This window comes from Sphaeramia orbicularis, chromosome 8 (assembly GCF_902148855.1).
Source record: "Sphaeramia orbicularis chromosome 8, fSphaOr1.1, whole genome shotgun sequence".
NCBI classification, from domain to species: Eukaryota; Metazoa; Chordata; class Actinopteri; order Kurtiformes; family Apogonidae; genus Sphaeramia; species Sphaeramia orbicularis.
The window spans coordinates 35,396,326-35,418,729 of record NC_043964.1 but is presented as its reverse complement, the minus strand read 5'-3'; the positions used below and the strand labels follow the sequence as shown (position 1 = coordinate 35,418,729).

General features: G+C 37.6%; 2 protein-coding genes across 4 annotated transcripts; both read right to left on the bottom strand.

Moving 5' to 3' along the window:
* Positions 1-702: 702 nt before the first annotated feature.
* On the bottom strand, positions 703-7,968 carry LOC115424297 (butyrophilin subfamily 3 member A3). 2 transcript variants are annotated; one of them, XM_030141463.1, is made up of 10 exons: positions 7,834-7,968; positions 5,839-5,921; positions 5,299-5,397; positions 3,652-3,753; positions 3,431-3,565; positions 2,892-3,029; positions 2,722-2,773; positions 1,971-1,997; positions 1,730-1,756; positions 703-1,626 (listed from the first exon to the last, which is right to left on the bottom strand). In XM_030141463.1, exons 2-10 carry the CDS (start codon positions 5,896-5,898, stop codon positions 1,070-1,072), a joined length of 1,197 nt encoding a protein of 398 aa, XP_029997323.1. In that variant the 5' UTR covers positions 5,899-5,921; positions 7,834-7,968; the 3' UTR covers positions 703-1,069. The 2 variants fall into 2 exon arrangements, with proteins under 2 accessions (XP_029997323.1, XP_029997324.1); XM_030141464.1 differs by having other exon boundaries at positions 7,830-7,965.
* A 3,063-nt stretch (positions 7,969-11,031) lies between these two features.
* LOC115424925 (uncharacterized) lies at positions 11,032-18,560 on the bottom strand. 2 transcript variants are annotated; one of them, XM_030142324.1, is made up of 5 exons: positions 18,218-18,560; positions 17,567-17,676; positions 15,253-15,345; positions 13,340-13,513; positions 11,032-11,521 (listed from the first exon to the last, which is right to left on the bottom strand). In XM_030142324.1, the coding sequence occupies exons 1-5, from the start codon at positions 18,366-18,368 to the stop codon at positions 11,342-11,344; spliced, it is 708 nt and encodes a 235-aa protein (XP_029998184.1). In that variant the 5' UTR covers positions 18,369-18,560; the 3' UTR covers positions 11,032-11,341. The 2 variants fall into 2 exon arrangements, with proteins under 2 accessions (XP_029998184.1, XP_029998185.1); XM_030142325.1 differs by having other exon boundaries at positions 13,340-13,510; positions 18,218-18,549.
* Between the last annotated feature and the right edge of the window lie 3,844 nt (positions 18,561-22,404).

The following is a 22,404-nucleotide window of genomic DNA, read 5'->3' as shown; positions in this document are numbered from 1 at the left end:
AAATTTAATGTAATAGTAACATTTTAAAGAATAATTTGCTGCAGACATTCATAACATTGCATAACTTTTGACTTAGTCTTCACTGACTAAATCACTGAGACAAAAGACAAAAAACCACATATAAAAAGTTTCTCAGTGAAGCAGCCAGTACTCCTGCCTCATGGCAGAGGGCACTCCTGAGCTCACAGCTTCTTGCTATTGCTCCTGCTACAAGTCAAATGCAGTAATTTGTTGATTTTTTTCCTACTCGTCTTAATTTCAAAATGGAAGAGTTACATATCCAACATAATTTGAAAATTCAATTTTGACCTTAAATAAAATGTGTCACATATGTATGTGTAAAGAATGCTTATATGAGACACGTAACATAACCTGTTAACTGTTGCCAATCAAATGGTGAATAAGACATTATTATATCCAGCTTTATTTTTAAAGTTTCCTGTTGGGTTCCTGCTAGTCCACCTGTGCTGGCTTGACGGCAAGGACTATATAACCAGGTCCTTTGTTTCATTCACTCCCTCTCTCTGTTCCATCACATTCCACCCTAAATTTGAATATCATAGATTAATCTACTAAAGACCATACAAAAATAAGATGTTGGATCCCTATAATCATTACTTTCCTTCAACTCCATGCACACTTGTACACCGTGTGTTAGTAAGTTCCATCTATCCTGATGTACAAATAAACAGAGATCAAAAATAAGTCATGGATTCAGTTTATTTCTTACTCACTGAAAATACATTCTTATTGAATAATTCATATTGCACAATGCATTGTATTAATACTACAGGTTTCACTCAAATATATGAAAAGACATTATGTATGAAGCAAAGGGGAGCCGAGTAACTCGTTAGTGAGACAGTGGTAACAACAATCACATTAGAGCAGCAGCATACAGAGTGGTCACACAGTGGAGTTATTTCATAGCATAATGATAGTCTTTTAGAGCAGGATGTCTGGTTGCTTCCAGTGATTTTTTTTTTTAATAACCTGGTTTGTAATACTATTATTATGTCTACTAGAATACGCATTTTTAATGAAGAAAATTTTTAATGCAGAATAAAACTCAACCCCAGAGGCAGGATGTGGGGCAGAGGCATTCGGTCTTAGCAGCTGGGGAGCGAATCACCAGATCCTTGATGATCTCCACTGTACCAAACAAGGGGAACAGCTTATCAGTAAAGTGCTCATTATAGGTGTAAATATGAAAGTGTTTCTCTGCGTCATAGAAGGACAGCTGGCCCTGGTCGTAGTCAAGGTAGATGCCCACTTTACGGGAGATGAGGCCAGGTGGCAAGGCAGTGAAGGGAACTGTCAGAGCTTTCAACTCAGTGCCCCTCTCCAGACGCAGGGTCAGGTAGCCTGTGTTTGTGTTCAGGGACTTGAAGCCTTTCCTCAGGGCAGATTCTTTGGCCACACCAAGTCGCCAGTCTCGCTCACCGACCTCAACCTCCCAGTAGTAGCGGCCAGAAGTGAAGCCCTCAACCCCGACGGCACACCACCATCCATCAAAGCGCTGGTGATAGTTGGGTATGTCTTTCCTCTCGAAGCCACAACGCATCCTCTTGTCATCAGTAATGAGGAGGTCAGGGTTGGCTGTGTTCAAATCCAGAGACACCTCCACTACAGAGACAAGATGACAGAATAAAGTTCATGCAGTTTAAATTAGTGCTAAGATGTGTGTAGAAATCATGGACGAAGACTTAATAATCAGTCAGTATTCTACCTGCGGCATCTGAGATCCAATCCCAAACTGTAAAAAACAGAAAACACTGTGTAAATACAACAATATGATAATTAAATACATGGCTATTTTTTTTAAAAGGCTTATAAAATAATCCGAAACCTGTGTTATTTATGAACCTGAAAGTAGATTTGTTGGATATGTCCAAAACTAATAATATGAGATTCATATAAAATTGGTATAAAACTACCAACTCATCAGATTTTGTATGTGAATCACTCACCTGGCTGAGGAATGTAGGGAATGGAACCTAAAAGGAGGTAAAAACACATTTATGAGAAAGATTCCACCCATGCACCAAATATTAAGAATTCATTATAAAACAGATATTTGCAGTTCTTCATTATGATTGGCTAAGGTCCATTTGAGTCTGTTGTAAAATTCCCCATTAAGAGACCCATGACTGAATTGCATCAGATTTATTGAGCGAAGCAAATGCAAAATGCCAGGTTTTGTTGTAAGTTTTGATTTAATAGGTGAGTTAAACATGGATACAGCCACTGCTTGTCAAAAACCACAATACTGGCTTGTAGATAAGAGCTCATGTATCTGACTGGCCGTAATTGTGAGTCATCCATGCAGAATTAACAGTGGCCATACTATAATGACAGAAAATCCGACAGTAATATCCATCCCATAATTAAAATGCTCCTGTTGAGACTAAAAAAAAAAACAAAAGAAAAACACAGATGACTACTAACATCCAGACAAATGTTAATAATCAGCCCCATGTTTAAGTATGCTTTTCATTGCATTCGACATGTAGCAACAATCTTGCTACATGTCATAAATGAACTACAGAAAGATTTTTTTTTAATCAGTAAAATATTGTGTTTTCTGGTGCTAAATATTTATTTTCAGATATAGTGACCATTTCATAAAAACAATACATCACATAAGTTTTACAGTTAGGAATGTGGCTAGATATTCAACAATGTGTAGAAAACCGCTGCCTCTTGGGGTTATAAACTTACCAATCTTCTGAGTCCTCTGCTTCCACATGAGCCACTCCTGTGGTAAGGTATCCTGCAAAAACAAAAGAAGAAATCTTGCATTGACACGATGTATAAATATATCTTGCATATCAAACTACAGATGACATGTTGGCTAAGTGAATGCATGTATATAGAACATAGACCCATACCTTATCTGGGCTCTGTAAGACTAAAGTCCACATGACCAGCTCCAAAGCAGACACCAGGTTGGGCACTCGGCCCCAACGCCAGGCCGACTGCAGGTCCTCCAGAGCCTTCGCTACAGGCTCCCCAGGCCACACACTTTGCTGCAAGGTGAACAGTGAAAATAAAACATTGTGCAATATGCAATGAATTTAGAGCTGCAACCGACTAATCGACTAGGTGCTTGAAGTCAATGCAAAAAGTCCCGATTCGATTAATCAACTCGAATTGATTGAAGGGAGATATTCTATTGCAGTTGTCCTGAATTGAAGCTTCTTTGTGCGTCACAATAAGCGTCCGTGTGAAACACAACAGTGGAACCAATGTTTAACAGCAAGAAATGAAGGAAACAAAGCTTTGATTCAGGAGAATTGTGGTTGAAAGATTTTTTTGGATCACTTTGAGTCGATTAATTGGTTGCAGCTCTAAATTAATTGGTTAAAACTGTAAGTTGTCGAATTGTTAAAACACTGCTCTTAAATGAAACAGAAAATGTTTTTTCAACCTCTGGCTGAGCCCTCAGGTCCTTTATCCAGTTCAGGATCACTGCCTTTCCATGTTGCACGTCATCCTCATTATACACATCAGGCTGTTTGCTCTCATCCATCTCTGGCCAGCCATCAGTCTGCATGGGCCTCTTCTGCTCCAACAAACAATGAACATTATATTAACTAAAATGACCAGTTTTCATATTTGTGCAAATGATGTGCATTCCAAGATAAACACCTTATTCTCCAGGATGGAGGCCCACTGTAGGATGACAGCCCTGCAGAGGGGGGTCGGCCAAGTGTCATCCTGGTTCCAGATGTTGTCCAGGACCGCTGACTTCTGCAATGTGGAGCAAAGAGGTTTACTGGCCCTTTAATACACTCATACCACTCAATACTGTAATTTGATAATATCCTTTTCACTAAAGAGTGCTTAGGTCTGTGGTTAAAACATTTACACCCCACACACACACACACACACACACACACACACACACACACACACACGCACACACACACACACACACACACACACACAAATATGAGAATGGGATGCTACTCTGAGAAAAAAAATTGAATTTGAGGTTTACTTGGGTTTTTATTTTGAGCTTAAAGTCTCTTGAGTGACAGACACACATATAACCAGTTGATCCACCACACTCTTCTCCTCCCATGTGGACTTTGCTGTTCTTTAAACTACCTCCTAGCTCCCTTCCAGGGTCTTTTTCTCTTAAATTTGTAGTTTATTTTTAATCACCATCTTGAGTTTTGTTCTTGTAAATTTATTTATGACTTATTATCTCACATAATATTCAAATACCCCTGGTAAATTTGTCCTTATTTCCCATTAATTTCCCATATTAATTTAAATTTAGAACTTTAATTCATACTTTTTCCCCCTGTGGCTTGATGAGGCCATTTTTTTTTATCATATACCATCATGGATAATCATCACAGTATTATACAATAACCCTATAACCCCAAACGTATCATATTTGATATGTGAGTTTTGAAGTCCTCTACATGATCAGTGTGATATTTTTTTCTTGAAAAATCTGATGTATACAATTAGGTACATGCAATACACAGATAATCCACCAGGGCAGAGGAATTCGTTCACCAGAGGCCTTTCCAGTCACACTACAAGATTGTTTTTAATGAGGAAGGAGGCAAAACTTTACCAGTTTTGAAAAGGAATTACCAATTTGTTAGACATGTTTGTGTTATATTATGTTTTAGTTTGTTCAAAAATAATAATTGAGCATTGAGACCCGGTGTATCAAATATGATATAAAATTGAAACTCATACATGGAAAATGATATTGTAAAAAAAAAAAAAATAATAAAAAAAAAAAAAAGGTTGTTCAGAAGGACCAATAAAAGCTCCAGTTTCAAAGAACTGGAATTTTCTGTCTATGATTTAATGGTTCAGGCTTTACAGGGTCAAGTACATAACTATGATTCTATTCAACAGGTGCAGTTCTAATGATGACAACCTTACAATCCAAGGGCAGACAAAGACTTTTGTATCCCCTTTGGTGTTCCCCTGAGCCCCATGTTGGAACCTCTGAACTTAGGTAGTATAATTCTGGCTTTAACCTCCTAAGACCCAGGAAATGTCAGCAAAGTACAGGCTTTTTTTTGTTTTTTATTAAATAAGTGCCTATATTGGAAACATCATGATGCAACAGTTTTTTCAGATGCAGTTTTTAAAATTTTTATGGAATGTCCTTTGTGGTAGACAGTTTTCTTTTCTTTTCTTTTTTTTTTTTTTGTATAAAGTTGTGAAACTCTTGTCCACAAATGTGGACAGAAAACCCATAGCTGGGTCTTAGGAGGTTAATGACAGGTCAGTATTATTAGTACACACTAAGGTGGATTGTACCTGACAGACTCGGCTGAGATCTCTGGCCAGATCCACAACAAAAAGCTGGTCCTCATCCAGCGGCTCCCTCTTCTCGTTTTTTGCCTTTTTGTGCGATTCCTGTATTTGAAATAAAATGCATTAAATGTACTGTGTAGCAATCAGCTTGGAAATAAGAAATGCTTATAGAAAGACAGACATTCAGTGCTGCTTCAGATGTGCTTGAGAAAGTAATAAAATTAAACTTGAATGGAAATAGTCACTCAGACTGATCAAAATGCACATCATGGCTGTGCAGAAAAGAAAAGACACCCCTCCCCCTCCAGAACGACTGACTTAATCCATGTCCCAAACATCTCCCTGCATAACACTGCTCGGTCTGTTTACATTCATATGGGAAAGAAGTAACAAATGGAGTCACATGGTGCAGTTATGTTGTCATATTAACTTCTTACTTAAGGATCAAGGTGACCCCAGAGCTGTGGGGGGAAAAATCATCTGTCAAAACAGGTTTACACAGCAAACACAATGATTTTTAGTGAGGATATAGGACAGTTTTACCTTTATCTTGGCCGTTAGGTTTTTGGCCGGCTCCACCATGAAGTGAAAACACTGCATCATCTTGGCAGATCTGAGTTACAGCTCTACAATAAATAACACAAAGAAGTATGTTACTGAAAATCGCCTGTGTGTTATTTACCAGGTGTGAGTGTTCAAGCTGAGAATAACATGTCATCATGTCATAAAACCAAACACATTCAAGTTGTGTAAAAAAAAAAGCACTGCATCCTGTAAAGAGTGGAAGATATGAATATGTTAATTCACTATTATGCTATCTCAACCTGCTAAATGCTACAGTTTTGCTGTTTGTCCCTAACTCTTTCATGCATAATGGTGATTACAGTGGACAGCTGCTCAAAGGTGTTCTTTTGTATATTCAAGGGTTTTGTTGTTTTACTTGCTTATCAGCCAACACAGTGGACACTTATGCATCATCTTATACAATGCAATTCATACCATTACTGTCACTTTGCTGTTCTTGATAAACCTGATCTGCACTAACATATTTGAATGTAAAAAATTGCTAATTGTTATTAGACCGTAATTAACAGTTTTTGTTTTTTTTAACAAAAAGTTCTCTTTTTTTTTGCATATTATCTCCATGAAGTGAGTAATAACTAGTATTACAGTATGTTAAAATGTGAGAAAACATCAGATTAGCAGCATTAAAAATGTTTTTATTTCATAGTATTCACACAGAATATCAGTAAATACATGTTTCTTTGCATCTAAAATTAAACGCACAGTGTCCAGCTGAGTGGACAGTTTTGTAACTAAGGTTCATTTTAAAAAAAATTCAATCGCATTAGGGTTTTTTTCATGCCTAAAGAGGAATAAAAACTCAGGAAAAAAAATGTTGATTAAGGTTCTCATAATTCATGCATGAATGGGTTAAAAGAGGTGCCCACTGAACCATAATACAGTTACTGTTTACTTCAAAAACACAGGCATGTCCTGTCAATCATTACATACGTGATGGAAAGTTTATGAGGGCAAAATCCCAGATCTGCAAAAAACATAACAACCTCAACAATTTATTAAACACTGGTGTCATAAATTCCTATCCAGTTTATCTGAGGGTGACTCAAGGAAATTGGGTTCATCAGGAAGTCTGATCAGAGCCCAGAACACAGGAGTGATCATTAACTGACAAGAAACAATCAACCATGAAAAGCTGAAAACATGACTGGTCCTGGGAAAGCTGTTCTTGCTCCCTGTTTTTGTTTTTTGGTTTTTTTTTTTGGGGGGGGGGGGGGGTTATGCCCCTGTTCCATCTTTCTGTCCATCTTCATCTGCAGGCAAATCATGTTAACAGATAATTAACTAAGCTCATTCTGTTTTCTGGATGGCACTGAAGAAGAAATGGTGACCGACTTGAACAGATTTTTCTGCTGACTCAGGGACATTAATAATATATGCAGTCGTCCTTCACCACATAAGCATTTTTTTTCCAGTTTCAGTCCAGTCATGAATGGTCTTCTAGTTTGGATGGACTTATATTACCTATGCAGCTTCATTATGAAATGTATTATTTCCCATGAAGGCTGTAAAATCACCACAAAGCTGCAGCATATGGAATGGAATATTAAAATAATAATAATAATAAAAATTCATCATTTGTGAATATTAAGTACAATACAATAGCAGTTGCAGGAACAGATAACCTATAAATCTACTAAAAAAGGCAACGCATCGTTAGAAATGAATTAATTAATGTCGTGGGAAAACATGACCATGCAGTTTTTGCAGAGAGAGCGACCCAGTTAGAGGCCAGTCACTGCGCAGGAGGTAAATAATGCACACCTGCAGCGTGACTTTGCGGCAAAACTGAAATAACATTAATACTATTTTAAAATCTATTCGTGCATGATCACAACATTGGTACGGTACTGTTGGATTTCCTGTATCGGGTCCTTTCAGAGTGTCCTACGTTACAACAAACCTGGGCCTAGTGTCAGGAATAAGCCTGACTTTATCCACATGCAGCCTACCTACCTCCTCAGATGTTCAATTATGTAGTTTGGTCCTCTTCTTATCTTTCAGAGGAACAGCTTCGTGGTCCACAAAGTCTTCAGACTGTGCGCTGCTGCAGTGACTGACCTTGTTTACATACCACAGTCGGCTGATCGGGAACGTTCGGCTTTTTCCGTCAGTGACGAACGTGTGTCGTTAGTGGACGAGGAGCGCGGCCATGTTTGTGAGGTACTGATGCGGACCTTCCTGCTGCTACAACTGCGCATGCGTCATTTCATAAACGTAGATGGGTGCTTCTATGAAACTAGGTTTATTTTGATACCTGGCACTTTTCCAGCTTTTTAGATCCAAAAATAAAATGGAAATTTAGATATATTTTCCCCTAGGATGTACCAAATGATGACCTCAGATAAATGCAAAAAAAAAAAAAATTATGCTCTTGCTCTGAGCCATCCCAAAATTAATACATTTTAATAAAATGTTGGGGCCAAAAATAGGACAAAAACTGGGACAGGAAATGCTACCTAGGTGTCAGTGCATTTAATCTGGAAAACATCACTTGAAATGGTCTTATATAGCGCTATAAATAAAGACACTGTGCTAAATTTGCCGATCCTAGTGGTTTTTCTAATCCAGACATGCAGGTTTTTCATGAATCTCAGTCTCATTCCAGGTTTTGTATGTAACCCATCGTGTCCACTGGCGTTACATGCGGAACCTGCCCATTTAAACACAAATTAACATTAACATTTAAATACACATAAAGCGACTGAAGAAGACAGTATATTTTAATGTGCAAAATTTTAAAGAAGTCAGACCCTTTTTGACCCTACATGCTGCTAAGATGTTTCACATGTCTTGGCTCTCCACCATTACTGTTGGATGACTTTATGCAGCTGCTGACATAGAAATTCAAGAAGCTCAGCAATGTTCCATAGCTTGTGACCATCCATCTTCCTCCAGAAGTTTTCAAAGTGGGTTCAGGTCTGGACACTGGGCTGGCCATGACAGGGTCTTCATCTGGTGGTCCGTCATCCACACCTTTATTGACCTAGCTGAGGCCAGGAGCATTGTCCTGATAGAAAAACCAGTCCTCAGAGTTTGGGAACATTGTCAGAGCAGAAGTCCAGTAGTTTTCAATAGTTATTTTTTGATTCCAATTACTTTAAAAGCACTGTTTCACCCAGCTAGTCCTGTTGTAAGAAGATAGTGATGGCCACAGTAGTAGTTTTTATACTTCTCCTTCTTAAATAAGACATAGATCAGGTGTTTATTCAGTAGAAAAAGATGTGTTTATGTTGGAATTCAACAGACACAGGAATGGAATGGCTGTCATACATGCAGACATGCTGATTACACAGGAAATTGCAGTGGTTTCTTAATTTTTTCTAGAGCTGTATTTATAGCTGTCATGTATTTATTTGTGTCTCTTTGTCTGATTGTCAGTAGAATTCCAAAATATAGTAAACTGCTTTTAGTGAAATTTGATGGTAGAGTCAGGCCATTTGACTGTCTGTTTGACTTTTATCAATGTCTGTTGTGTCCTATTGTTTTATGCATGTTTATGGTACCTGATTAACCTGTTTTTTTTATCTTGTAATTTAATCATGCTTTTAGATGTAAAGCACTTTGGGCTTCACTATGTTGTTGTAAAGTGCTATAGAAATAAACTTTGATTGATTGATCGATTGATTGTCTATCTGTCTGTCTGTCTATTTATTTATAATGACACTGGGCATCTTATTGTGTTACAGAGTTACATTCTACTGATTTCCATTCCATTTTGGTACTAGTGATATCTGCCCGCATAGACAATTTCTTTAAATTCCTACACGTAAAGAATTCATAATCAGCAATATCAGTAGCTTTTGATCAACTGAGTCTGCAAGCTCCATGATGAACACCTGACCTCCTACTGTTGATTACTTGCCTTCTTTAAAATGAGGATGTGATAACAAGACACTTGAGGATTCCAACCCCCCCCCCCCCCCCCCATTCATATCCACCGTGGAGAATAATTCCACTATGTTATAAATACATGCAAAAAAAAAAAATCCATATGCTACAAATTATTTCAAGACGTTCAGACTCATGTTTCTGTCATGAATTGTTTTGTAGTTTGGTGTAATCTCAGTGTCAGTTCAGTCACTTTATGATCAGACTGAGCATGAACAGGTCTTGCATGAAAAAGGAGCACACAAGTATAAAACACCAAATCTGAAGTTATTATGTTCAAAACTGAAGTCAGAAACATTCATCAAATATGGTATGTGCAGAAATGAAATGGAAATATGCTCTTGATTGTGGATGGTCTTCTGGATCAGCAAGAAACTGATCATGTTGATAGATATTGTCAGCATGTGTATGATTTCCAAACTTCTCTATCTTCCAATTAGCCTATTTTTTTTTTTTTTACTACAGAGTAAAATCAATAGTATTCAGCCTCATTTGTTCCTGTCAAAAAGAACAGCATACTATAAGAAAGGAAAAATTGCTCCAATTAAAACTGGATGAAGCAAAAACCAGGTACGGAATGTCTTAAATCGATATCTATCAACAAAACAATATAAAGTGTTTATTACATGTTTTCACAGAGATACAAAGACACACTCTTAAATACAGTATAACAATTGAATGGAATATTTGGCATGTGTGTGTAAAACAAAGAAAATTATGAACTTGGCAATTTTACACTGTTTTCATTTCACATTCATTCTGTTTCTTGAGGACTTCTGGCCTTATGACAAGTAGAACAAAGGATATTTTTGTTGAAGATGAAGAAAACTAGTATGTTTCAGTAAAAATGTGAAATAATAGAGGGCCATCTGCCTTAACAGAAACTGAGGTAAAGTGATAAAAGTATTGCGTTTGTTGAAATCTTCACATTGGTTGTGATAAATGTCTTATTTTAACTTCTTAAAAGGCACTCGCATTAGCACCTTTTTTCATTCTCCCTCTCACATGCTGAGCCACATGCTGTAGCAGTACAGCACAGTGTCAGCAGGGGGTAGAAACATGCTCTACAGCTTTCACCCAATCCAATAGGTTTCTGTGATAGCCTTGAAAACCACACAGTGAGGTTTCTGGCTCAGGAGCAGCAAAGTAAAAGAAAAACATTAATTATATATATATATATATATATATATATATATATATATATATATATATATATATATATATATATATATATATATATATATTAAAAAAAAAAAAAAAAAAAAAAAAAGCAGTCCTGTCGAAGGTCAACAAGAATCACATGGTCCACTTCAAGATGTACCAGCCACCTCAGATTATATTGTATAAAACATTCAGTGTTGTTTTCTCACATGTCACCAGATACATCCATCCAGACTGGAAAGACGTGCAGCTCCTCTTTGGTTCTTCCTCAGCTCGTTGATTTGTCTCTTAACAAAACTGAGGTATCTCAGTCAACCATTACAGCAGTACAATCTCGATCAAAATCGAAGCTTCATCTGCATGGAAGTTATCAGTTTTTCTTTGTAAAGTTCCTTGCGGTATGAAAACTTGATCACACAGGTAGAACACTACTGACGGTGTCGGTGTTGAGTGGATAAGATGAGTCCGTTTGAATGGTTTGTCTTGTGTTTGTGTAGAAAGTTTGAGAAGGTGAGAAGTCCAAACTGGGTGAAAGGATGTTGTACGGTAGCTCCATCGACTGGCGGATACTTTCTTCATATGTCGGAGGAGGCTATAAGATACAAAAAGGCAGATTTTATATCATAGAGAGAGAGAGAGAGAGAGAGAGAAAGAAAGAGAGACAGCTAGGTAGGTAGGTAGGTAGGTAGGTAGGTAGGTAGGTAGGTAGGTAGGTAGGTAGATAGATAGATAGATAGATAGATAGATAGATAGATAGATAGATAGATAGATAGATAGATAGATAGATAGATAGATAGATAGATAGATAGATAGATAGATAGATAGATAGATAGATAGATAGATAGATAGATAGATAGATAGATAGATAGATAGATAGATAGATAGATAGATAGATAGATAGATAGAAAACACACTTAACATAATTAATTAGAAGTATAAAAACAGACCCTGGGTAATTAAACTGTAAGGTGCAAAAATAAACTGTAATGTTCAATATGATGACGATGCAAATGGTGAGTTATTGTGCAGTGAAATATATGTCAAACTGTAGCGTTTAATACTTGGTCAAATTAGTCCACAACCTGTCATGGCCATTATTTTTGTAGCATGTCTTTATGTAATTCCATTCACAAGCAGCTGTTACTACTATGATTAAAAGCTGTGCAGCTAAATTTCAGTACACACTTTCACATCCTGCCACTTCTGCTGAAAACCAGGAAGATTGAATATTTAATATGGCGGAAAGAAACCAAAATGCTGCTTGCTTAGCACAGAAAAACTTTGCACATTTAATACTATTTGATCATGTTTAAGCAAATATTGAACCTTTAATATGGGATTTATCAATAGCTACAATAATCCTGAGCCACAACTTTATATTCTATTGATATTCCCTGTTTTAAAAAGTGAATGGGTTTCTTTTCAGACCATCCCACGGCTGAGCAAACATGTTTGTATTTACGTTAGTGATTAATCTGTCTTCACGTTGGTCGCCTGGAACACGTTTTTCTGCGGTGGATTATCTTTCTGATCAGATTTGGCAGATTCATACCCCCTCACTGAGCCCTCTTATCTTTTAATTGCTTCGGGACCCTCAGGCGACGAGAGCAACCCTTCAACCTGCCCTGAGCCTGATACGCACACCCCACACATACAAGGCTGCAAAGTTTAACTGCTGTCCTGCCTCCGGCTGTTGGACAGACAAGGCAAATTAAGGGGCCATCATTTGAACTCTCCTGACAGAATCTGAAAAGGGGGGAGGGCGGTTTTTCATTGACTAGTGATGGGTAATGTGTAGCTGTGCTTTCTGTGTGTGTGGAAGAGATGGGCAGTCATGCTAGGGACTGTTTAATTAAGAAAAAGGAGGGGAGGTCAAAGAGGAGAAAAACAGTAAAAGACAGGAGCACAAAGCTGCATTCTCAGCCACTGTTTGCACTCAGGATGCAGGCTTTAATTATGTTTGATGTGCCTTTTCTCATTACCTTGTTTGCTGAAGCGTTGTGCAAGTCAGAAGCCTAGCGAAAGATCAACACAGTAAAACCTTGAAAGGCGGACACGGGCACAATTCAGCATCAGGCATGAGATGAGCTGATAGTGCATCCTGTTTACTGCGCTCTGAAGGCACTTTAATCTGTGAGCAAGCTCTTGTTACAATATTGTATGACAGTGCAGTCATAATGGAGTGAGCCTATTTGCTCTTATCTCTATTGTGGAAACTAAACAGAGGATCATGCATAATAATCTCAGTTTACATGATGTTTAGTATTGTTTAAAAGTTCTGTGAAAGTACATCAGGAGTGATATGTCTTCACTCCTCCAAAGCTCAGTGTGAGTCCATGAAATACCATATTGTGGTAGTATTTGTAACTGTATCATTTGCAGTGACAGTCCTAATCTCTAATCTAACTACCTCAGTCACAATGGGTCCATTGAGGCCAAAGCGGTCTGCAATCATCATGTGGATCTGCCTCTGGCGGTCCTTCTTTCGGACACTCTCATAGGAGGGGAGTCGCGGCAGGGGGGCTTCCAGTGTGGGCAAACTGTAGCTGGAGGGCAGGCCGACGTAAAACAGCTGACCAGCCTGCTGAGGCAAACAGTGGGACATTTTCAGCGACAGGAAACAGACCATTTTATCTGCTGGCAGTTTATAGATAATTACTGAAATAAAACCCATCATGTGTACTTGAAATAGTTAAGTAGAAAATGCAGTCAGTGACCTGTGAGTTAGTAGTTAGTGATGTCTAATGCAACATTCAGAGAAATGAGGGCCTTTCTACACAGTGATGCATTTATTGTACAGTATGTGCTGTGAGCAGGGTTAATTAAACTACTAGAAATAAAGATAGATTTAAAACCTATAACAGTGTTTTTCAACCTTGGGGTCGGAACCCCACGTGGGGTCACCTGGAATTCAAATGGGGTCGCCTGAAATTTCTAGTAGCTGATAAAAAAAAAAAAAAAAATACTAATAAAAAATGTATGGTGAGTTGAGAGAGACAGTCACAATATACAAAAGACAAACTGTGGTTGTGAAACTGAAGCACTGTGGTACTGTTTATCTTTCAAAAGTTAATTGTGGTTGGTTTAAGATGCTGCAGCTCTGTCATAATTCATAGTTTGAGTTATTGTTCGTTCAGTATTAATTGCCAGCCTTGTAAATCCAAGCTGGACTGACTGTACATATCCTGACCAAGGAAAATAAAATTCTCACTTTGTGCAGTAATCTACACCTGGCTTTTCTGCCTCCGTCCATAATAATATACATCACAGGGGTTGGACAAAATAATGGAAACAGCTTCTATGATGCCACAATGTTAGGTGTTTCCATTATTTTGTCCAACCCCTGTATACAGACTAAATGTCCTCTGAAATCAACCTGTATTTGAAACATATTATACCAAACTATTGCATGATCAAAAAACATTTAATTTTAGCAAAAAAAAAATAAAAATCTCCATTAGGAATGTATGGGGTTGCCAGAAATTTGTGATGTTAAAATGGGGTCATGAGCCAAAAAAGGTTGGGAACCACTGACCTATAATGTTAAATGCATCATAATCAAATAGAAGAGAACTGCAGGTAAAATCATCTTGGTTTTCATTTCCCCCCATTTTTATAGTTCATACTGTACAAGAATAAAAATGTTCTGCATAATAGTAAACGTCTAATAACCCTTTGCTATCATGCATTGTTACCTCCGCCAAGGAAGGGCGGAAGTTATGTTGTCATCAGGGTTTGTCTGTTTGTTTGTTTGTCTGTCTGTTAGCAAGATAACTCAAAAGTTACGGAAGGATTTTGATGAAATTTTCAGGAAATGTTGATACTGGCACAAGGAACAAATGATTAAATTTTGGTGGTGATTGGGGAGAGGACTGATCTGCCTTGGCAGAGGTCTGGGCTTTCCGAGTGCTTTTCTAGTTACCTCTGCCAAGGAGGTTATGTTTTTGTCGGCGTTGGTTTGTTTGTCTGTCTGTCCGTGTGCAAGATAACTCAAAAAGTTATAGACGGATTTTGATGAAATTTTCAGGAAATGCTGATGCTGGCACAAGGAACAAATGATAAAATTTTGGTGGTGATGGGGGGGACTGATCTGCCTTGGCGGAGGTCTGCGCTCTCCAAGTGCTTTTCTAGTTTCATCATGCTTTCTCTGCTTCTTTAAATCAAAGCTTTACCTACTTATGCACTGACAAAGAAATACCTAAAACTATGTTAGGATGAAAAACGAAACGAAGTCACAGAAGGTAGAAGTGGTATAATATACATCACTGAGCTGTAGTAGACATATTTGGTGTCAAATCAGACAAAAACTAGAAGAATTCCCACCTGAATGTTGTTGTTATCCATGATCTGAGTCTGCTCCACACAAGGAGATCCCACCAGTGACTGTCTGCTGCTGTAGTACCGAGGAGGAGCAACCTGTAAAACAAGCAGAGTTCAGAACATGCTGTAAAATCTCTCTACATCCACAATGTCAGGTTATACTTGAACAAAGAGTTCTACATTATAAACACGTGGGGCTGTGACTTCACACTACAATCAGTCAGAAATCCACTAATTTCAGCCTAATTGACTAATTTTCATGCCTTGTTTAATCACTGAAGTTGCTGGCTGCTTCAGCAATACCATAAATTACCTAATCAATAAGACGACCACCCTCTGATTTCCGTGCCCCCTCCCAGTCCCACCTCTTCTGAAACAAGAGCTGTCAGGGGCTCACTGTATGAGGTGTAGGAATCCTAAAAAAAGGCTGCCAGTAAACTAGGTAATTGCTTCAGGTCTAAATGAGTCTTCTTTGTCTGGAGAACAATGCAATGTCCCACAGTGTCATCAGGGTCCCTGGGCAACAAACCACACGGTGTGGTCTTTTCAGCGTCTCTCTATTCCCCTTGTAGCTACAGCAGGTACCTCCTAACGAGCACACTCCATTACACATTACAGCCTTGTATATCATTTGGGCTGGCATTACAAGTAAATCAATTTGTTGCCTGACTGAGATTTAACTCCAACATGAACAAAAAACATGTTGGGAGCACAGCTGGTGCCATTAGTTTGCATATTTCAACTGAATATTAAGACAGAAAAGTGAGAATTTAGCATTTAGTAACACTGGCACGTATTAAAACCTCAGCTTTGTTATTTTCCCAGGCCGGTTAAACAATGACATCACTCACACTTAAAGTGACGCACTCTAATGACCTTTGCCATAACCCTCACATGATTTCAGAGAGGGAGACGGCACCAAAAAGGTGATGTCAAAGGTTACTTTCCCTCACTGGTTTGTACTTCGAGGAGGCAAAAAAAAAAACCTCCTCAGGAAAGAGAAAAAAAAGAAGAGTTGTCCTTTTGTCTCCTGCCATTGATTCAGCTAGTGTGAAAAAGCACAACCGTGTAAAATCAGTGTTGAAGTCGGGGGAGGACCCCAGCAGCAGCGTGCCTTTTTCACAGCCGCAACTTAAAGAAGATCCATTGTACCCTTGTGTCCCCAACACCCACAGTGGGGTCTGTCTACTATTCATGGTGCAAAATGAAGCAAGGAAAGGTATGTGACTATATGAAGTCCAAGACATGAAAATGTTCCACAGAAACACAATGAAAGAGTGTTGTGGAATGACTCTCCTTCATTTTTTGTCTTTGTTAAGCAACAAAAAAGTCCTTTAACTCTTCTCATCAAATTTTTTTTTTTAGAAAATATGTTGAGTGTTCCCTATGTCATAGGTTAATCTGTGTGTGTTACATGTAGCTCACTGTTCAACCTGACAATTAAGGCAGTATGTGTCGTCTTATCTACTACACAGTGTATGGTTGCAGTTGTAACTAGAGGTCAGGACGGCCAGTTTGTACTTATGAAATGCTCTGTCGGTTCCTTAAATGTGACAACAGAAGCTCTCCATTAAAACCACAACCGTGTAGAGTTTCCTGTCTGTTGGGAGGGTGTGGGGGGGGGAGTATGAGTCGTGTCCCTGCAGTCGGAAGATAACACTCCACCTTCACCCCTGGGATGCAAAGAGGTGAGAAACAAGGCAGGAAGAGGAAGGAAGAGCACAAAATGGGCAACCAATGAAAACAAACTTTTGTGGGGTGTTTATGTTTCCTTTTCACCTCATCCTGAACTGTTGGCTACAACTTTACAGATCTTCAAGCAGTTATCTTTACAGGAGGTAGATATAGAGTTAACACTGACCTGGAGGGGTGACTTATTCAGTATAATGTGATTAATAATGATAAAATACCTCCAGAAAGATTAGATAGTTTTGCCAATACTGATGTGAGCGGGAAAATTAGGTTTATAATAATTGAATTACAGTGATGCTGAAGTAGCATAGCGAGTGCTAATTCTGTCCAACTCTATTAAAGTTACCGTGGCACTTTGGGATATTTCTGGGAGGTGAAGCAAATTCATTGCTTGACAATTATCATATCAGTTTATTCTTTTTTTTCCTCACAACCATGCAAATTGAATGTGACACTTCTTAATGGCACCACAGTGAATGCACATAGTGTTTCTGAGCCTGGGCCCTCTCTGTGTGAGCTCAACAACTGTCCTGTGCAAAGGGTCAAAACTGAACATGCAGGGCTGTTGAAAAGAAAACTCAGCAGAAAAAGGCACAGTCCTCCTGTTGTTTTTCTCGCAGCTTACCATATCTGAATGTGAACTCTGATAGGAGCGGAGTTTGCAGCACTGGGGATCTTTGCGGTAAATAATAGACAGCAGGACCACAATGACCACAAAAAACACCAGTGAGGAAACTGAAAGAACAAGAGAGAATATATGTTTAATCACAATAAACCAACACCATCTCAGGAATACAACATGTGTATATATAGGAACAGCTGTAGTAGAGTTTTACAGTGTTATATTGAAACCTTTAAGCTTTTTGTGTGGAAATTAAAACCAATATTGATCCACTTTGAGTATATTTCTGATACTAAAGAGGTATTTTTCCATCCTATGCTCTGTGTATCTATCAAAACTAATGGCAGCCTCTAAATAACGGACCTAATTGGCTAATTCTGACATAATTGTAATTACAGTAAAGTGCTATAATTGCCATCCTGCCAGCAAATTAAACTGCTATCTTCTCTCACCATGTTTGGAGGATGATAAAAGAAAATCACAGCACAACCCTTATCACAGTGCTGCATGTTAGGATAAACTGCAGGCAGTGTAAAAGTAAAAAAAAAACAAAATAAAAAATAAAAACACAATGGTGGGTCTCATTCCATGCGTAAACTGTTACAGACAAATGCTTTTCAGATGAAATCCGTTATTTTTGACAGGTTTACTTACAAGACGCAGCCACCATTGTGAGCTGATCCGATGTCAGCTGTGAGGAGGGAGTAGTTGGACTTGCAGCTGTGGACATTTCCTCCGTGTAAACTGTTAGTGTTCCCTTTAGAAGTCTTCCTGAAATCATCAGCCTTGACACGCAGGATCTCATCTTATGGATAATCAGGTAGAGACGCGGAGATCAGCTCTGTGCGTCTTTTTTATTGTCCCTTCAGTCCCGGGTAAAGTGACAGTCCACATGCGCCGCAGGAAGTCAGGATCTAACTCTAGTCTCAGCAAACATGCCACAGCGTATATGAGTCTGTAAAGGCGAACTGACGCCCTCTCTAAACCATGACAGAGCCGCTGTGACGTCTCGCTGGCTCAGTTGGGACGTGCGCTTTTTGGATAGCAGCAGTGCGCGCTTTATGGATCGGCGCACTTATTGGACTAATTGACATGGATTTTATTGGTCCCCTCAAGAAAAAGTCTATACACAGTGTAAAGTGTGGGGAAAAATGGTTAAAACGCCTCACATACAAAACAATCCACGCGTAAATTTGATACCTGATATTCCATTATACAGTGTAAATTATATCCAAAAAGGAGCAGACAAACGGGTTCTTCCTTCTCTAATTAATGGCCCCAGACCAGTAGGTTAACCCACTGGATTCCTGGACTGGAGTCCCGTTACCCCGGAGACTGGGGGTCCCGTCCTGAGATGATTTCTATGCACACAAAGACCCAAAAATGTAGCATTAGTATTCATGGATGGGAGCTATGGAAATGATGTCTTCCATTTCGATGTTAACTGCCCGACCTCGCACTATAAATTATATTGTATTGGAAATGTCTGTAATTTATTACTCTTATTAGTATGTGTATATTTTTAATCAGGAATGAGCATTGACCACTTTAAGAAAAAAAAAAAAAAAAAAAAAGACTGTGTGGAATGGTTATGGATTTGTTTGGCTGACTGATTTGGATCAATGTTGCCTTTCAAATGGATCATTGACAGCAGGAAATCTGCATCACCATGATGTGGAGCTATCTGGATGAAAACTACAACTTGGTGTGTGTATCTACAGCCGTGCTTTTCAACCTTGTGGTCGGTACCCCATTTGGGGTCCCCTGGAATTCAAATGGGGTCGCCTGAAATATCTAGTAATTGATAAAAAATAAAAATAAAATTACTGATAAAAAATATATGTTGAGTTGACAGAGACAATCCCAATACATAAAAGACATGACAAGCTGTGAAGCTGAAACTGAAGCACTGTGGTACTGTTTATCTTTCAAATGTTCATTGTAGTCGGTTTCAGATGCTGCAGCTCTTTCATAATTCATAGTTTGAGTTATTGCTTTTTCTGTATTAATTTGCAGCCTTGTAAATACAAGCTGGACTGACTGTACATATCCTGACCAAGGAAAATAAAGTTCTCTCTTTGTGGAGTAATCTACACCTGGCTTTTCTGCCTCCATCCATAATAATATACATTATATAGACTAAATGTTGTCTAAAATTTACCTTTATTTTCAACATAGCATAGCAAACTATTACATGATCAAAAACAAATTAGTTTTAGCAAAAAAAACAAAAAAAAAAGTCTCCATTTTAAATGTCTGGGGTCGCCAGAAATGTGTGATGTTAAAATGGGGTCACAAGCTACAAAAGGTTGGAAACCACTGATCTACAGACTATGACTCATGTCGCATTATTTTCTTTGACTAAATTAACCCATAAAGACTCAGTGGCACTTTTGCAGAGGTTCCCAAATTTAATTTTTCTCTATATTTAACCTTTCTTTAGTGATTTATCATCATTTATTGTAATATTATCCACTTTATTTTGAGGTTTTTCATTACAAATTATGTATTTTCCTATATTTCGTTCTCTGATCATGCAAATGTTCATAAAAGCTCAGATTAAAGTTGAGGGTTATTATATCTGAAACAGAGAAAACTGAAGAAAAAGTGGATTTTTCAGTAAATATATCATTGAACCCAGTGTCTCCATCCACTGTCATTGATCCAACTCCATGGGTTTTACTGGTGAATCAATGTTGTAGAAGATGACGGTGTTTCCACATTCACCACAGAACCTATGACTGTCAAAATGGGTCATGTCTGATGACCATGAATAGATGAATAACTATGTTACACAAATTGTTTTCATGTATTGAAAGGATTAGTGGATCCACAGGTATTAAACAGTTTAGTTCAGTAGATGGTTTTGGTTGATGGTGGACGTTTGGATCTTTAAGGGTTAAATTCAGAAGGTCAAAAGCCTTGATTTTACCAGTGAACTTGTAAAGGCCTCTTTAGATTTTAGATGAATGGTCGGATGAAAGTAAAGATTCAGTTTAGTTACATCCATTTATCTACAAACCCCATTAAATCCAAGGGAGTTTTTTTTCATTACCTTAAGATTAATTAAATGATGAGACTGTGCTGTAGGTTATATCCATATAGCTACAATGAACAAGGGTATATTTGTGTAAGGTTTGTGTAACAGCAAAGTGGAAGTGAACCTTTAATCTCAATGGTTTAGGTTCCACTGCAGTCATTTATCGTGATTAAAATCTTATCTGTTTCCTTAAACGGTTTATTGACCCCATAGAAGCACCTGCACCAGACATATGGAACAACAAAGTGAAGCCTTATAGGAGCTATAGAAAAAGCTGGTAACATGGACACTATGTTTAATGTTTAAAATAGGCTAATGTCTTTAAATAAAAGTCATTCACATAGACTTTAGCAGTGGTGAAATACATAGCTATTTTCAGGTCCTTGAAAAAAATACACCACATTTAAAGGTTCTTCTCTTTAAGCCTTAAAATGAGCCTTAGTCTGTATTATCAGCACAAATAAACTCACTCAAAGTATGAAAAACTAGTCATTTTGCAACAACCTGGTTCCTGTCAGTGTTCATGATGTTTTGGAGTCATATTACTGCTGCATTAATATGTATATTGCATTTAGAATGAATGTGTTTACAGACAGGTTACACATTGAAGAGGTATAAAAACACAGACTAAGAAGTAATTGAAGCTTTCATGGAGAAGAAAAGTAGAAAGAAGCATAAAATGGAAATATGCTGAAGTACAAGTAGGCTATTGCAAATTAGGTAACTAAAATCTAACTTCAGTAGCACATGCAAGGACTTCCAACTTGTTCAAAGTGAGTGATTCACCATATTTTATTTAATTTTATATCAAGGACTCAGAGACTGAAAAGAGCCAGGTTGCCTTCAGGGCAAATCATTTTTTTCCTCTCACTATTCTTGAAATACAGGGAATACGTGCACAGCTTTATACACACATAATAATAAAATCAGAACTAAATGGCGTCCGTGGGTTAAAGTGAGTATTTAGTGTGACCTGCTGATTTAAACAAAATAGATTAATCATGTGTTAATGTGTAGGATGTAAAACAACAGAATATTAGTGTAGTAAATCTCAAAATGTCTGAACAAACGAGTTACAGAAGTTTATATGCAAAGGAATGTCAAACTAAATACGTGCCACTTTTGGTTGCGGAATCTTGTTTTCTGATTTTTTTTTTTTTTTTTTTTTTGAGAGGGGGGGTATTTCCTGTATATCCTGGCAAAGACTGACATGTGGTTATTATAACGTTGCTAACACAACAAACCTAGTGGTGACTTTAGACTTGCACATTCAGCAGAAAACATCTTTGTCAGGAAAAATCTATTTCGAATAAGTCTGGATAACTGCATATTCTTATAATCATTTTCTTTTACAATAATTTTATTCTTCTCTATTTCCATTTATTGTATTTGTACTGTCTACTCAATTTTATCTTCTATTTATTGTTTTTTATTGTCTTTATTTATTTTTATTGTTAAAGCACTTTTTTCTTTTGTCTTTGAATATTCTTTTTTTTTTTATCAAGGTAAAGAACTATGAAGAACAATGAACATATGTGTTCAAACTGCAGTTTTCTGGCACTGTTAAATGACAAATGTTACTTTCTTTCAACAACTTTATTGAACATTTTTGCTCTACATTGAAAATATCTTTAATAAATAAATAAATAAATAAATAAAAATTACCCATACTATTGTATCTGATAATAAGTCATCAGTGAAAAGGGAGAAAATATTGTAAATGATACAAAATAATCAAAGACAGTACGATCCAAAAAAGAAATAAAAATGAATACATGATAATTCCAAAACAAAAACAGAA

Excerpts from the sequence above, each read along its gene's own strand:
- LOC115424925 (XM_030142324.1), bottom strand. The coding sequence starts at position 18,368 with ATGAGATCCTGCGTGTCAAGGCTGATGATTTCAGGAAGACTTCTAAAG. Across the intron at positions 15,346-17,566 it reads AGAGTTCACATTCAGATATG|GTTGCTCCTCCTCGGTACTA; the intron begins GTAAGCTGCGAG and ends CTTGTTTTACAG. Across the intron at positions 11,522-13,339 it reads ATGGACCCATTGTGACTGAG|CCTCCTCCGACATATGAAGA; the intron begins GTAGTTAGATTA and ends TGTATCTTATAG.
- LOC115424297 (XM_030141463.1), bottom strand. The coding sequence starts at position 5,898 with ATGATGCAGTGTTTTCACTTCATGGTGGAGCCGGCCAAAAACCTAACG. Across the intron at positions 1,998-2,721 it reads GCAGAGGACTCAGAAGATTG|GTTCCATTCCCTACATTCCT; the intron begins GTAAGTTTATAA and ends ACCTCCTTTTAG. Across the intron at positions 1,627-1,729 it reads TTGGATCTCAGATGCCGCAG|TGGAGGTGTCTCTGGATTTG; the intron begins GTAGAATACTGA and ends TTGTCTCTGTAG.